At 40.0% G+C, this 15000-nt stretch overlaps 1 protein-coding gene and 1 long non-coding RNA gene across 2 annotated transcripts in view; both read right to left on the minus strand.

The window, feature by feature from the left end:
* The window catches only part of LOC135092889 (uncharacterized), a 63248-nt gene extending 59165 nt beyond the window's left edge, over positions 1–4083 (minus strand). The window contains exon 1 of the long non-coding RNA XR_010263108.1: positions 3612–4083. This is a non-coding gene — a long non-coding RNA (uncharacterized LOC135092889). The remainder of the gene's footprint in view (positions 1–3611) is intronic.
* A 1288-nt stretch (positions 4084–5371) lies between these two features.
* LOC135092956 (venom protease-like) overlaps positions 5372–15000 on the minus strand; it is an 11924-nt gene continuing 2295 nt past the window's right edge. The window contains exons 3-10 of the mRNA XM_063991779.1: positions 13726–13893; positions 12241–12332; positions 11100–11294; positions 10048–10180; positions 8154–8317; positions 7819–7920; positions 6874–7019; positions 5372–6096 (exon numbers count right to left, since the gene is read on the minus strand). Of these exons, the coding sequence (XP_063847849.1) occupies positions 5941–6096; positions 6874–7019; positions 7819–7920; positions 8154–8317; positions 10048–10180; positions 11100–11294; positions 12241–12332; positions 13726–13893 (1156 nt within the window). The 3' untranslated portion in view covers positions 5372–5940. The remainder of the gene's footprint in view (positions 6097–6873; positions 7020–7818; positions 7921–8153; positions 8318–10047; positions 10181–11099; positions 11295–12240; positions 12333–13725; positions 13894–15000) is intronic.

The raw sequence follows: 15000 nt of genomic DNA on the forward strand, positions 1-15000 counted from the left end.
CTCACTTCCACTCTTTCCTCTTCCTCTTTTTCATCTCCTCACTTCTCTCCCTTTTACCTCTTCCCCTCATTTCCCTCTTCCTCTATCTCATCTCACTTCCTCTTTTCTTCCTCTTCCCCTCTTCCCTTCTCTTTCCTTTCCTTCACTTCCTCCTTTTTCTTCCTGTCTCTTTCTTTTCCTTCATTTTCTCCTCCTCCTCTCTCTTTTCCTTACTTTTTATCCCTGTTCATTCTCCCATCCTTCTTCTCCCATCCTTCTCCCTTCCTCCTCCTCCTCCTCCTCCTCACCTGAGCTACACCTTGGCCAATAATTATAGGTGAGGCAATTAATGTATATCTTAATACCTTGCTTTCATCAACATCTTAATTACTCTCACCTGTCCACTTAGCAATCTCTCACCTATGATTCCTCTCATCTGTCACCTGCTGAACTGATTGGCGCGTACAGGTAATTAAGGAAGGGTTAATTAATTGTGTGTTTGAGTGAATTAATAGTTTGTTTTAATGGATGGTTAGGTTAGGTTAGGTTAGGTTAGGTTAGGTTAAGTTAGGTTAGGTTAGGTTAGGTTAGGTTAAATTAGGTTAGGTTAGGTTAGGTTAGTTTGGTTTGGTTAGGTTAGGTTAGGTTAGGTTAGATTAGGTTAGGTTAGGTTAGGTTAGGTTAGGTTAGGTTAAATTAGGTTAGGTTAGGTTAGGTTAGGTTAGGTTAAATTAGGTTAGATTTTAATGGATGGTTAGGTTAGGTTGGGACAGGTGAGGTTAGGTGAGGTTAGATGGTTGGTTACGTTAGGTTAGGTTAATTATGGTAAGGTTAGGTTAGGTTAGGTTAAGTCAGGTTAGGTTAGGTTAAATTAGGTTAGGTTAGGTTAGGTTAGTTTAGGTTAGGTTAGGTTAGGTTAGGTTAGGCTAAATTAGGTTAGGTTAGGTTAGGTTAGGTTAGGTTAGGTTAGGTTAGGCTAAATTAGGTTAGATTAAGATGGATGGAAGTAAAAAAATGAATAAAAAGAAATAAAGACAAATAAGCTGATGGACTGACTGGTGGATAAATGAATGATAAATAAACAAATACTTAGGTAGATAAATGTAATAAATAAACAAAATAAAGAGGATAAGAATTACAACTTGAATTAACTCTCGCTCTCTCTCTCTCTCTCTCTCTCTCTCTCTCTCTCTCTCTCTCTCTCTCTCTCTCTCTCTCTCTCTCTCTCTCTCTCTCTCTCTAATGGCACCTGACGCACTCATCACCTGGCTACCCTCATTAGCCCCATTACCTGCACCAACTTATGACACCTGAGCTGTTAATGACCGCACCTGCCCTCGCCAGCCACCTCACCTGGGCCATCTACCTGTCCTCGCCTTTAATTAACTGAGAGACTAAGGTGTTCAAAGGTGGAATTATTTTTTTTTCTTTTTTTGTGTGTGTGTGTTTAGGTGGTGTTTGTTTGTCATGTGAAGTGTTCTGTGGGAAAAGAAAGAGAGAGAGAGAGAGAGAGAGAGAGAGAGAGAGAGAGAGAGAGAGAGAGAGAGAGAGAGAGAGAGAGAGAGAGAGAGAGAGAGAGAGAGAGAGAAATATTTATGAATTCAAGAAGTAATCCTTAACTTATTTATTTGTTTTATCTATCACGTTTATCTATTTGGCTATTTACCTGCTTTTCATACATCTATTTCATCAGACAGCCAGCTCACCCATCCATATTTCTGTTTCCCTCCCCTTTCCTCCCCAATATCATTTACTTTCCCCCCTATTATTTACATTTCCTCCCCTATGAGTCAATATCAGTTACTTTCCATTCACCACATCTCAATAAAACAAACAAACAAACAAACAAACAAACATGGAGGAAGCGAGAAAACCATTGCATTATTCACTTTTTCATCCTTTACGTGCCAAAAACTTTATGGTGTGGCATTGGCGCCCCCGGAGTGCCATGCCAGAGACGAGAAGGGTGTGTTTGGAGGGGGAGGCGTTGTTCATTACGTGAGGCGAGGGCGGGGCAAGGGCGGAGACGGGGACAGGAGAAGGGCGGGGTGGGAAGAGGCGCGGCGGTCCACTAATGGCTGTGTTCGAGTATTACCGTCCCTGTGGCTTCAATTGCTGTTTTTCTGCTCCCCCTCGTGTGACTGACGCGGGGAAGGCAAACACCGGGAGAGAGGAGGGGGAAGGGGTGGGGGGAGGGCAGGTACTTATTTCGTTCTAACAGTTTAAAAGGTTTCTCTCTCTCTCTCTCTCTCTCTCTCTCTCTCTCTCTCTCTCTCTCTCTCTCTCTCTCTCTCTCTCTCTCTCTCTCTTCGTATCATTAGAAGCAAAGTACGAAGTTGTAGCCAAAGAGCCGCCAAGGAGAAATGAAATACGTAAGAAGGAGAAATGAGACAAGAATGGAGGAGAGAAGAAGGAAGTAAGAAAGTAGAAAGAATAAATGAAGGAAGATGATAATGAACACGAAGCACGACAGCCTTTATAAACATCCACAAGAAAAAAAAAAAAAAAAAAAAAAAAAGAGAGAGATAGGCGCTGAAAAGAAAAGATTTTGCAGCTTGTAACCAGTATAACATTCGGGCGTCGCTGAAGATGTGGAGGAGATGTCACTGAAAGGAACGACGTGCAAGGTGATAAGAGGCGGTGTTTGGCCCTGGTTCACCTTCCCCCCACACCAAAACCCCGCGATCCCCTCACCTCCCCAACACTGTACAGGGGGGGAACAGAACCGCGTGACTCTTAAAGATTACCAGCGTGACTCCGACACACAGGTAACGCATAGGTAATTAGTATAGTCAGGAACTCCCACACACAGGTAACGCATAGGTAATTAGTATAGTCAGGAACTCCCACACACAGGTAATGCATAGGTAATTAGTATAGTCAGGAAATTAACCCTTTGAGTGCCACTTGGGTCACCTTTCTCTAATTACCAATCAGTCTAAGACATCATTTGCTCTCCAGCCTCACCCAGTCCTTGAAATGGGAAGGAATTTCGAAATGTCTTCTTTTTCATCGCTGACTTTATTGTAGATGCTTATAAAGACTTCACGCATTGCTTCTGGTGCTGCTAATTGTGCCATGTCGCAGTGAAAGGGTTAAAGACGCCAGCAATTTAGTAATTAGGTGTCTTAATTAATGGGCAAAATAAACTAGTTACATCCTGGTTTAATTAAGTCATCCCCCCACACAAAAAACGCATGAACAAGTACTCAAGTTAGTTAGCAAGTTAAGGATGTTAGTAATTAATTAACAAAGTGACTCAACACATCAAGAAACAAATAAACGAGTTACATACATATTTAATTAGGTCACCCCTAAAATGTATCCGTTTTCTCTCACACTTGTCTATGCCTCACTCTCGTCCTCACCATTGCCTCCCCCTCTCTCCCTTTCTCCTCACGGTAACATAGTATCTAACATAGTAATAATAACCTGGCAGCAGTAACAGTAATCTAATACATAATAGTAACAGTAATCTTCAAATAATTATAATGGTAATCTAGCACATATTACCTAACACGTAAAAAAAATAAATAAATAAAAACTGACCGTATTGTTTCCCGGCACATCTTATCTTTACATTTTTATCATTAATTCCAAACTTCTCATGACTTAACTGACTTGATACACACTCTCCCTTGCTCTCTCCTCCTCCCTGCGTCCCGTCGTAGTGTTGAATCCAAGTATTAGAGGAGGTATTACGAAATTCTCAACACTGACGCAACACAACATAACCCCACCTCTGTCCATTCAACACTGACGCTCTCCAGAACCAAGATGTAACCGCTCTTTTATTTATATATATTATTTCTTCCCCTTATGGTTCCAATGATCGTTGACACATGAAAAGTGTTGATAAATGCTAAGAAAGTATATTATTTATTTGTATTCACTCCTGGTTATGTTTATTTTGATGTTTTGTTCAGTACTTGAGGTGTATTTCGTGGGTTCGAGTCTCGTGTCGACGCTTCGGATCAGTCTCGAGTTTGCTTTGCCTTCCTTCCTTTTCCTTCCTTATTCTTCTCTTCTTCTTCTTTTTTCTCCTTCTCCTTTCTTTCTTCTTTCTCATTTATTTTCATTCTCTTTCCTTCTTTCTCATCTCTTCCTTCATCCTTCCTTCTCATCTTTTCCTTTATTTATTCTGCCCCGTATTTTCAAAAACATGATTTTTTAAGGATCTCTCTCTCTCTCTCTCTCTCTCTCTCTCTCTCTCTCTCTCTCTCTCTCTCTCTCTCTCTCTCTCTCTCTCTCTCTCTCTCTCTCTCTCATCAATAAAATCATGAAAATAACCTTCAAAACCTCACCAACTTCCATGATAGACATTAAAATAATAAAAAATAGCAAAAAACAAACTGAAACATTTGTTTGTTACCCTTTCTTGAATCAAGACACACACACACACACACACACACACACACACACACACACACACACACACAAAGGGGCACAAATTTGAGTAACTTCAGTGCTTACATTTTATTTAGAGGCGTAACTTTCAATATCAACGAAATAGGAGAGGAGCAGCGGGTAGGCTAGGCTTACGTATCACAGCGAAGCCTAAACACGAGCCTATTATACACACGAGCCTATTATAAATACACACGAGCCTATTATAAATATTTCTTTTTTTCAGGTGTAAGCCACAATTAAAGGGAAATAGGGTATATATATAATTAGGAGTCTATAAATAAAACAACTAAAAAGGGATAACAATACTAAAGGATAAAATATGATTAAATAAAATACCGGGACACCGGGTATTGATAGAGAAAACGAAAGTACAGAAATTTATAAGAGAAAAAGATATCAAAAGAAAAGTAAAAAAATAAATAAATAAAATTATAACAGATAAATAAGGAAAAATGTGAAAATAAAAATAAAAAAAATAAAAAAAATATATGTATATAATATAGTTATTAAAGGAAAACATAGAAAGAAGGAAGTTACGTGAGAGAGAGAAATAATGAAAACAAACAATATATATGAAAATTACATGAGAAAATTTTATGAAAAGTTTCAAAATAGACAATATATAAAAAAAAAGTTATAAAAGGAAGAAGAAAAATTGTTCAAGATTATTAGAAAGAAAAAAAGTAAGATAAGAATTGTAATAGTCACATAAAAAAAATAAATAAAAACAAAGTAAAAACAACACTAAGACCAAGAAATATGAGAGCATCGTAATATATTAAATAATGTCAATGCCAGCTTTCCACACACACGCGAAGATGAACAAAGCCGAGCCAGGTAAACAAAAGAGCAATGCAGCCATGCATAATAGTGTTTGTGGATTGCATTTAATTCCTTTTTAAGAGGCAATGAGAAAAACATAGGCTCGAATCCCGTTCTGACACTGGATTTTTTTTTTTTTTTTTTTTTTTTAGAGAGAGAGAGAGAGAGAGAGAGAGAGAGAGAGAGAGAGGGGGAATCGTTATTTTCTTTCATTCCCTACATTAGCTTCATTCTTTCTTTTGCTTATTTATCTATTTATTTATTCTTTATTCTCTATGATAATTCCTAAGGTTACCCACTTATTTCTTTATCCCCTTTTTTTTTATTTATTTACCTAATGCTTTTCTTTCTCTATAGTCTTAATACCCTCTATCTCTTCCTTTCTTTTATCTCTTATTTCTCTTCCTAAAGCTTTTAACAAAAATTCCTTCTTGGTTTCTTTTTATCTATCTATCTATCTATCTTTCTTTCTTTCTCTTATTCTATTTTTTTTTATTAATGCTTCTCTCTCTCTCTCTCTCTCTCTCTCTCTCTCTCTCTCTCTCTCTCTCTCTCTCTCTCTCTCTCTCTCTTTTCCTTCCCCTCCTCTGTCTTCTTCCTTCCCTCTGTCTGTCTCTCATCCCATCTATCTATTTCTCCGTCCCATGTATCTATCCTTCTCTCCCTCCCTCTTTCTATCTCCCCCCACGCTTTCTCTTCCTCCCTTCCTCTCCTCACCTTTCCCGTCCACTAATCCAGAGAGGAGAGGATCCAGTCTGTGTAATGTGTGACTTTTGTATAGACTCCGGGGAAGTTAGGCTCAGCGCAGCGGAACCCAAAGGACACTACCCCTGTAAGACGCCACCTGCCCTCAAGGAATACCACCATAGGGCCACCGCTGTCACCCTGCAGAGAGAGAGTGAGAGGGAGAGAGAGGGGGTTAGTATTGTGTTGTGAGGGATTGTGCTGGGTGTGTAGAAGTGTTTGGAAGGGTGTTTAAAGTGGAATAAAGTGTTTTGGGATGTTTTAGGTGTGTTTGGGTGTTTGAAGAGAGAGAGAGAGAGAGAGAGAGAGAGAGAGAGAGAGAGAGAGAGAGAGAGAGAGAGAGAGAGAGAGTGTGTGTGTGTGTGTGTATGTACGTCAAAAACCTACAAATAAATTAAGTAAGTTTATCCTTTAATACCATTTTCTTCAATTATTAGAGTAAAAAAACGTAGTATCTCAATTTTAAGCATAAACTATAAAATTTTTTCGGTCTTCCGTAAAATAGATAATAAATGAGTAAATAAATAAATAAATAAGATGAGGAAATGAACAGAAAAGCAAAAAAAAAAAAAAGAAAAGGAAAAAGAATTATGATAACTACAGAAACACAGAAGCGAAAAATTTAAGAGAGAAAAAAAAATAAAAAAACGGAAAAATTATGATAGCAATACATGGATAAAGCAATAAGTAAATGAAGAGAAATAAGAAAAAAACGAGAAAAAAAAACAAGAAATAAACAAGAAAACAAAATAAATAACAACAAACAAACAAATCAATTAATAAAAGAAGAGGAATAAGAAATAAAAGAAAAAAATAGTAACAAATAACAACAGACAAACAAATCATTAAAAAAATAAGAAAAAAAAAAAAAAAAAACAAGATAAAAACATAAACAAACCTTCATGGACTCGAACCCACCTGACACGCGTCCTTGCCTCCCACACCTGCGCAGAGGGTCGTCTCGTCTACGGCAATGTTCCTGAAGCGGCTGTACTTGAGGGCACACTCCGTCTCGCTCAGGATGGGAAGGCGCACGTGCAGCAAAACGGACGAAGACACGTTATCTGAAGGAGGCGGTGAAGGTGGTGGTGGTGGAGGTGGTGGTGGTGGTGGAGGTGGTGGTGAAAGATACAAAATAAATTAAATAAATGAAGCTAAAGTAATTCAATAGGGAGATTCTGGTGGTGGTGGTTAGGATGGATAAGATAGTGAAGTGAAATAAATAAAACTAAGGTAATTCAATAAAAAGAATGCTAGCTGAAGGGGACAGGCAGTAATTCAAATACAATCTTATTACTTTTAATATCTCTCCTTGTTCCTCTTTTTTTTTATCTCTGTTTTGCTTTTTTTTTTCTTCTTCTTCTTCTTTATTTTCTCTTACCTGCTTCTTTTTACCTTCCTCCTCCTCCTCCTCCTCCTCCAATAAAAAGACACTTAATGAAGGAGACAGACAAACAGAAGAGAAAACATTAAGAAAAGATAAGAAGAAATGAACACAGTGCAAAAATAAATAAATAAATAAGTAAAATGAATCAATGAAATATAATAAATAAAAAATAAATAAAAATAGATGCACAGACACTGATGTAAACAGACAGAGAGAAGAAAGCCTCAAGAAAAAATAAATAAATAAATAAATATGAAGTGGAAAAATTTAAGAGCACAGCAAAAAATCTAACAATAAATAAATACACAAAATAAAACAAAACAAACAAACGAACAATTAACCAAAGAGACAGACACACTGACAGACAAAAAATAAATAAATAAATAAAATAAAAATAAAAACAACAACAACAAAAATTCAATTAATCAAACAATCAATCAATAAACAAATAAATCAACATGTCACTAAACACTTACTAAAGGAGACAGCGCCCCAGCCCGCCACGTATCCGAAGAAGGCGACGAGGGACTTGTTGTGTAGGGATTCAGACAGCGGCAGACACACCGGCAGGAGGTCCTCTGGTAAAGGGGGGGGCAGGTATGAGAGAGGGAGAGGGGAAAGAAGGAGGGAGAGAGACACAAGAGGGCGGTGATGAAGCTGACGATGAATACACAAATAAAGATTGAGAGATGGTAAAGTAAATAAAATGAAATAAAAAGATATTAAGAAGGAAAGAAATGCTTGTATAGCTCAGTAAACACACACACACACACACACACACACACACACACACACACACACACACACGTACTCCTGAAGTTGACGGGCCTGGACAGCTTAATGACCGCGATGTCGTTAGCGAAGGAGGTGGGAGTGTTGTAGTCAGGGTGGAGGGTGGACTTCTCGATGCCAAAGTCCTCGTGGTTTGCGTCATCCTCCCTCTCCAAGTCGTGGTCCCCGAGGCGAACCACGGTCCTGGGGGTGGTAGAGGGGGATGAGAGGGGGTCAGCGATGGGAGAGGTGGGTGAGACAGGGTGAGGGTTGGGGGGTGGAGGGGTGTAGGTGGTGGTGGTGGTGGTGGTGGTGGTGGTGGTAGTGGAGGTACAGGTGGAGAGAGGTTAAAGGAAGGGGAGGGTAGAGAAAGGAAAGGAAAGGAAAGGAAGGAAAAGAAAGGGAAGGGAAAGGGAAAGGAAGGCCAAGGAGGAAAGAAAATGGGGAGGAAGGAAAAGAAAGGAAGAAGAAAGGAAAAGGAAAGAAGAAAAAAAGGGAAAGAATAGCAAGAAGTATGAATAATTTGGAGGTAAACAACTACAACTACAACAACAACTGCTACTATTATTACTATTACTACTACTACTACTACTACTACTACTACAACTACTACTACCACTGTTACTACTACTACTACTACTACTACTACTAATAATAATAATAATAATAATAATAATAATAACAATAATAATAATAATAATAACAATAAGGATGGGGAGAAAACAATCACTGGGTAAACTGTTTTAAGGGAAATAAAGAAAATATATGAAGAAAAAGTTATCATGCAGGAATATATGTCTGTCTGTCTGTCTGTCTGTCTGTCTGTCTGTCTGTCTGTCTGTCTGTCTCGAGTGAGTGATAAAAATGCAGGGAGAGGAGGATGTGGTGAGAGAGTGAGTGTGGTGTTCAGGAATGAGGGAGAGGGAGAGGGAGAGGGAGAGATGTGAAGGTGAAAGGGAGGGAGAGGGAGGGAGAGAGAATTGTGGTGAATATTGACTAAGGTGAAAGGAAATGAGGTGAGGGACGAGTCAGGGGTAGGAGGAGGAGGAGGAGGAGGAAGAGGGAGAGGAGGAGGGGAAGGAGGAGGGGGAGAGAAAACAAAGAAGCTAAAAAATACAAAGAAATAATACACATTCATAATTATATTTATACCTATCTATCTATCTATCTATTTAAGGAGGAGGACGAGGAGGAGGAGGAGGGAAAAGATGAAGTTTGCGAACCAAGGTGAGAGAGGATTACAAGATATGGAGGAGGAGGAGGAAGACGAGGAGGAGGAGGAGGAGGAGGAGGAGGAGGAGGAGGAGGAGGAGGAGGAGGAGGAGGAAGAGGAGGAGGAGGAGGAGGAGGAGGAAGAGGAGGAGGAGGAGGAGGAGGAGGAGGAGGAGGAGGAAAGACAAGCAGGCAAGCAGGAAGGCAGCTATTAGGGATGAACAATGAAGGAAGGATGAGTAGGAGGTGTGAAGGAATAAAAGACATTTTGAACACACACACACACACACACACACACACACACACACACCACTATTATTGTTGTAGTTCTAATTTTACAACTACAACATACTCGTATGTACAGTTGAAATATAGAAACGTTTTCTGAAACATTATATTTTTTTTTCTTATTTGTTTGTCTTTCTTTGGTATTTTTTTTTGTTAGTTTATTTATACTAAACACACACACACACACACACACACACACACACACACACAGACACCTTCCCACCACACATACATCTTTCTCCACCCACCCCTCCTTACAACACACACACACACACACACACACACACACACAGACACCTTCCCACCACACATACATCTTTCTCCACCCACCCCTCCTTACAACACACACACACACACACACACACACACACACCACCATCACTGCCCTTCTCACACACCACCACCACCACCACCACCACCACCACCATACTCACAAGTCGGCGCGGTCCTTCACGCAGTGGGCAGCCGTCACCACGTGTTGGCTGGTCACTAGCGCCCCGCCACACAAGAACTGCGTGTTTCCCCGGCTGTTCTCGTACCCCAGGGCAGCCAGCCACGGATGCGAGCCTGGGGAACAGACGCAGATGAACACACACACATACATACTCGTATATCTGTTAGTGCTGAGTCATTACGGAGCTTTAAAAGATTAGGCAAATTTATGGATGGGATAATACGTGGACAGTCAGGTGTGTTTCATCCGGGAACTGCCACGTGTAGGCCTCATGGCTTCTTGCAGCTTCCATTGCTTTCTTTTATGTTCTTCTGTAAATACCTATACATGACACCATAGATAGATAGATAGATAGACAGATGGATAGACAGACAGACAGATAGATAGATAGATAGTCCAGAATTATACAGAATTATATGCTTAACTGTAACACTACAAGTAAGAGTAAGTACTAAGATTATCAAGTCTAGTAGTCATATTTACACTTACCTCTATAAATACGCATATATACCCACATATATCTAGTCTATACACTTAGTTATACACAGCCACACACGCCTACGCAAAGCCATACCTGCCTCCCTACATGACTGTGCATTTTTTATACAAAGATTTATAAGTTTGTATTTATGCTTTATTTTAAATTTCGAGAGAGAGAGAGAGAGAGAGAGAGAGAGAGAGAGAGAGAGAGAGAGAGAGAGAGAGAGAGAGAGAGAGAGAGAGAGAGAGAGAGAGAGAGATGTATTTTCCTTCATAACACACCTTTTTCATTCAATTTACCTGGAAACACCTGTAAAAATCACCTGAAAAGAACAAGAACAACAACAACAACAACAACAACAACAGTAACAATCAATGAATCAATCAACCAGTCAATCACACCCACGCACCCACCACTTCAACAGCACTAGCAAAACCAAGCTCAAGATTAAGATCACCCCCTTCTGCCTCACCGTTACGAGACTTGCCATTATAAAAACCCTTGACTGAAGACCTACCCAGAGTCAAACTTAAGCCCAGCACTTTCCTCACCTTCCTTGGGTTCAGTTCCTCCCACAATCCTCACTCTGGCCAACTCGTCACTCTTCCCACAGGTGTCCTCCTCTGGCAGAAGGTCCGCCCCGTGTGGTGAGGTCCCCGTGGTGGTCGTGGCGGTGGCGGTGGTAGTGGGAGCTTCTGTCGTGGTCGTGGTGGTGGTGGTTGTGGTTGTGGTGGTGCTTGTTTCTTCTGAGTTAGGTGGTGGTGGTGGTAGTGATTAGTGGTGGTGGAAGGTGGGGACGGGGTGTGGGTAGGAGAGAGGGGGAAGGAGGGAGTGCGGGGGAGGAAGGGGAGAGGGAGAGGGGAAGGGAGACACACAGACAAACAATACCTCAGTCACACGTCATGGGAACGAACAAACAAACAAACAATCAAACAGACAGACAAACAGACAGCCAGTTACCTCAGGCACACCTCATGCAAACAAACAAACAAACAAACAAACACTCAACTCACACACACACACACACACACACACACACACACACACACACACACACACAGATCATTTAATTAAGACGAAAAAAAAATCATACTAGAATGAGGACAATAGTATTTTTGTATTTTGATGTATTTACTGAACTGAGAATAACTATAATAATAATATATATACATACATACATACATACATACATACAACACTTCAGTATTCATTCAGTTAATCATGCTTGCACTAACCAGCTACGTAAAGGCAAGCAAGACACTTAAGCAAACACTAATGATCACTGACAAAATGCAACTGCCAACTAAACACCACTAGAAAAAAAAATAAAAAAAATAAAAAATAAAAGTAGAATAAGAAGATTTATAAACATACTAAGAAAAAATATAGTGGCGTAAAAAAAAAAGAAAAAAAAGAAAGAAAAAAAATACTTCAGGAAATTAGTATAAGCGAACTACAAGCAGGAAGAAAGAAAAGCATGAAAAATAAATGGCGATATATATTAAAATGTATAAGAAAAAAAAGAAAAATAAGAAAATATATAGTGAAAAATACACGATAAGCAAACCACTGGCAAAAAAAGAATATTATGCCACTACAAAAAACTAAAAATGTGAAAAAAAAAAAAAAAAACACAATAACCACAAAAAAAAAAAAACAATTAACAAAAAACCCACACCTGTCTTCCCTTACCTGGAGCATCGGTGGACACAGGTGTGGTATCAACAGTTGTGGTGGTGGTGGTGGGAGGGGCAGGTGTGGTGGTGGTGCTAGTAGCGGGAGTGCTAGGGGTGGGGGTGGGAGGGGGATGGTGGTGCTACTAGAGGCAGTGGTGGTGGTGGAGGAGGTGGGTGGGGGTTCCTCACCAGCTGGGGGGTCTCCAGGTCACCACAGCAGATGACTGGTGTTGCTTTGTCGTAGTAACACACGCTCCTGGTGGTGGTGGTGGTGGTGGTGGTGGTGGTGGTGGTGACCAGAGAGAGGGAGAGAGAAATTATAAGGTTAGGTTTGTTTCGTTAAGTTAGGTTGAGAGAGAGAGAGAGAGAGAGAGAGAGAGAGAGAGAGAGAGAGAGAGAGAGAGAGAGAGAGAGAGAGAGAGAAACAGAAACAGACAGACAGACAGACAAACAGATAGACAGACAGACAAACAAACACACAAACAAAGAAACGAATAAAAAAAAGCGAAATCAAAACAGAGAAAAAGAAACACACACACACACACACACACACACACACACACACACACACACACAATCAACACTACCATCACCTTTACCTTTAATTCAATGAAACACCTGAGCAACAATAAGGGCAGGGCTTTCAAACACTAAAGAAGAAAGTTACCTGTGTAATTAATTATCGCTCTCTTCACCTTGAATATAGGAAACTCCTGCCCTCACCTGGCCTAGATGTGCGCCCTTGCAAGAGAGAGAGAGAGAGAGAGAGAGAGAGAGAGAGAGAGAGAGAGAGAGAGAGAGAGAGAGAGAGAGAGAGAGAGAGTGCAGGGTTATTGGTGATACATAAAATGATGGGTAGGTAGGTAAATTAATAGATAAATAGATAGATAGATAGATAGATAAAGATAGATAAATAGACAGACAGATAGACGGATAGACAGACAGATAGACAGACAGAGAAACAGACAGACAGACAGACAGACAGAGACAGAGAGAGAGAGAGAGAGAGAGAGAGAGAGAGAGAGAGAGAGAGAGAGAGAGAGAGAGAGAGAGAGAGAAAGAGAGGGAAGCAGACACATAGATAGGTAGATAAAACAGAATAAAGCACACGCAGGGAATAGGAATAAAGAGAGGAGGAATAAAATAAAGATAAGAGAAGAAAAACATAAATTGATATTAATGACTCTCTCTCTCTCTCTCTCTCTCTCTCTCTCTCTCTCTCTCTCTCTCTCTCTCTCTCTCTCTCTCTCTCTCTCTCTCTCTCTCTCTCTCTCTCTCTCTCTCTCTCTCTCTCTCTCTCTCTCTCTCTCTTTCTCTGCTTGGTCAATCACACTACATATATTACTACTACTACTACTACTACTACTACTACTACTACTACCACTACTAATAACAACAACATTAACAACACAACCACAACCACAACCACAACAACAACAACAACAACAAACATTCCTCCACTCTCTCCACCACCACCACCACCACCACCACCAACACTCACGCCTGCAGGAAGGAGAAGAAGGCCCTGGTTCTGTTAGAGGTGAGGCCATCCATGATCGAGGGACACTCCGACAGAGGCACACACCTCCCGGGGGCGCCATCAGGAGTCTTACAGTCGCTGGAACTCACCGGGGTGGGATCGCCAAATAGAATAGCTGTGGTGAGGAAGCTGTGTGAGTTATGGGGGGTAATGGGGTGATGGAGATGGTTGGGGAGGGATAGGGAAGAGATGGAGACGTTAAAGAAGTGGGAAGGATAGCATGTGTTGGGGAGAAGAGATGGTGGGGATAGGGGTGATGAGGAGGGTTAGGTTAGGTTGTGTGATGCTGGGAGGGGTTTGGGAATAAAGGGGAATGGTGATAGTAGTAGTAGTAGTAGTAGTAGTAGTAGTAGTAGTAGTAGTAGTAGTAGTAGTAGTAGTAGTAGCAGTAGTAGTAGTAGTAGTAGTAGTTGTTGTTGCTGTTGGTGTTGTCGTCGTAATGGAAGTAAAAAGAAGTACCAGTCATCACGTAATGCATCACTACACACTACAAGCCAAACAAACAAACAAGCACAGTGCAGCGCCAAGCACCACTACGACTACTGCACACTGCTACCACCACTACGCAGCCAGGCAGTGGTGGGCTGTCTACCTACTGTTTATTTGTAAACGGTGCTGCACTGAGGTTAAAAGTGTCCCAAATAGTAATAATGAAAATAAATGCATATACAAATACATACGTACATACATACATGCATATTTCAAAATACTAGTACTTAAATGGTGAAATGTTTACTGTACGATATCAATTGTGCCTGCAATACTTTACAGTCGAGTGTTATTTGTGTGTTACGCATCGCTGTTGTGTGTTTTGTATTGCGTATGTTAAGTGCACTGTATGTTAAGTGAAGTAAAAGCAAAATTTTGTACAGGAAAAAAAAATAACATCCATTTTTTTTTAATGAAGAGTGAAAAAAGAGAAAAAGTAAAATTTAAAGTTAAACATAATAAATTTCATTTCAGATTCAAAAGTATAATAAGTTCGATACCTTTACAGACTAAAATTTTTGATGGAAAAGTCAAAATATAAGTAAAATTTAAAGTTAAAATCAAAATAAGTTAAATTTCATTAAAAAAAAAAAAAGTTGCTCCACATTAAATATTAAACAAAAAAGTTGGATAAATTAATTATTATCAGCCATTGGTTCAGAACACACACACACACACACACACACACACACACACACACACACACACACACACACACACACATTCAACATTTCTGTTAAATATTCG

Source organism: Scylla paramamosain, chromosome 41 (assembly GCF_035594125.1).
Source record: "Scylla paramamosain isolate STU-SP2022 chromosome 41, ASM3559412v1, whole genome shotgun sequence".
In the NCBI taxonomy this organism is placed as follows: Eukaryota; Metazoa; Arthropoda; class Malacostraca; order Decapoda; family Portunidae; genus Scylla; species Scylla paramamosain.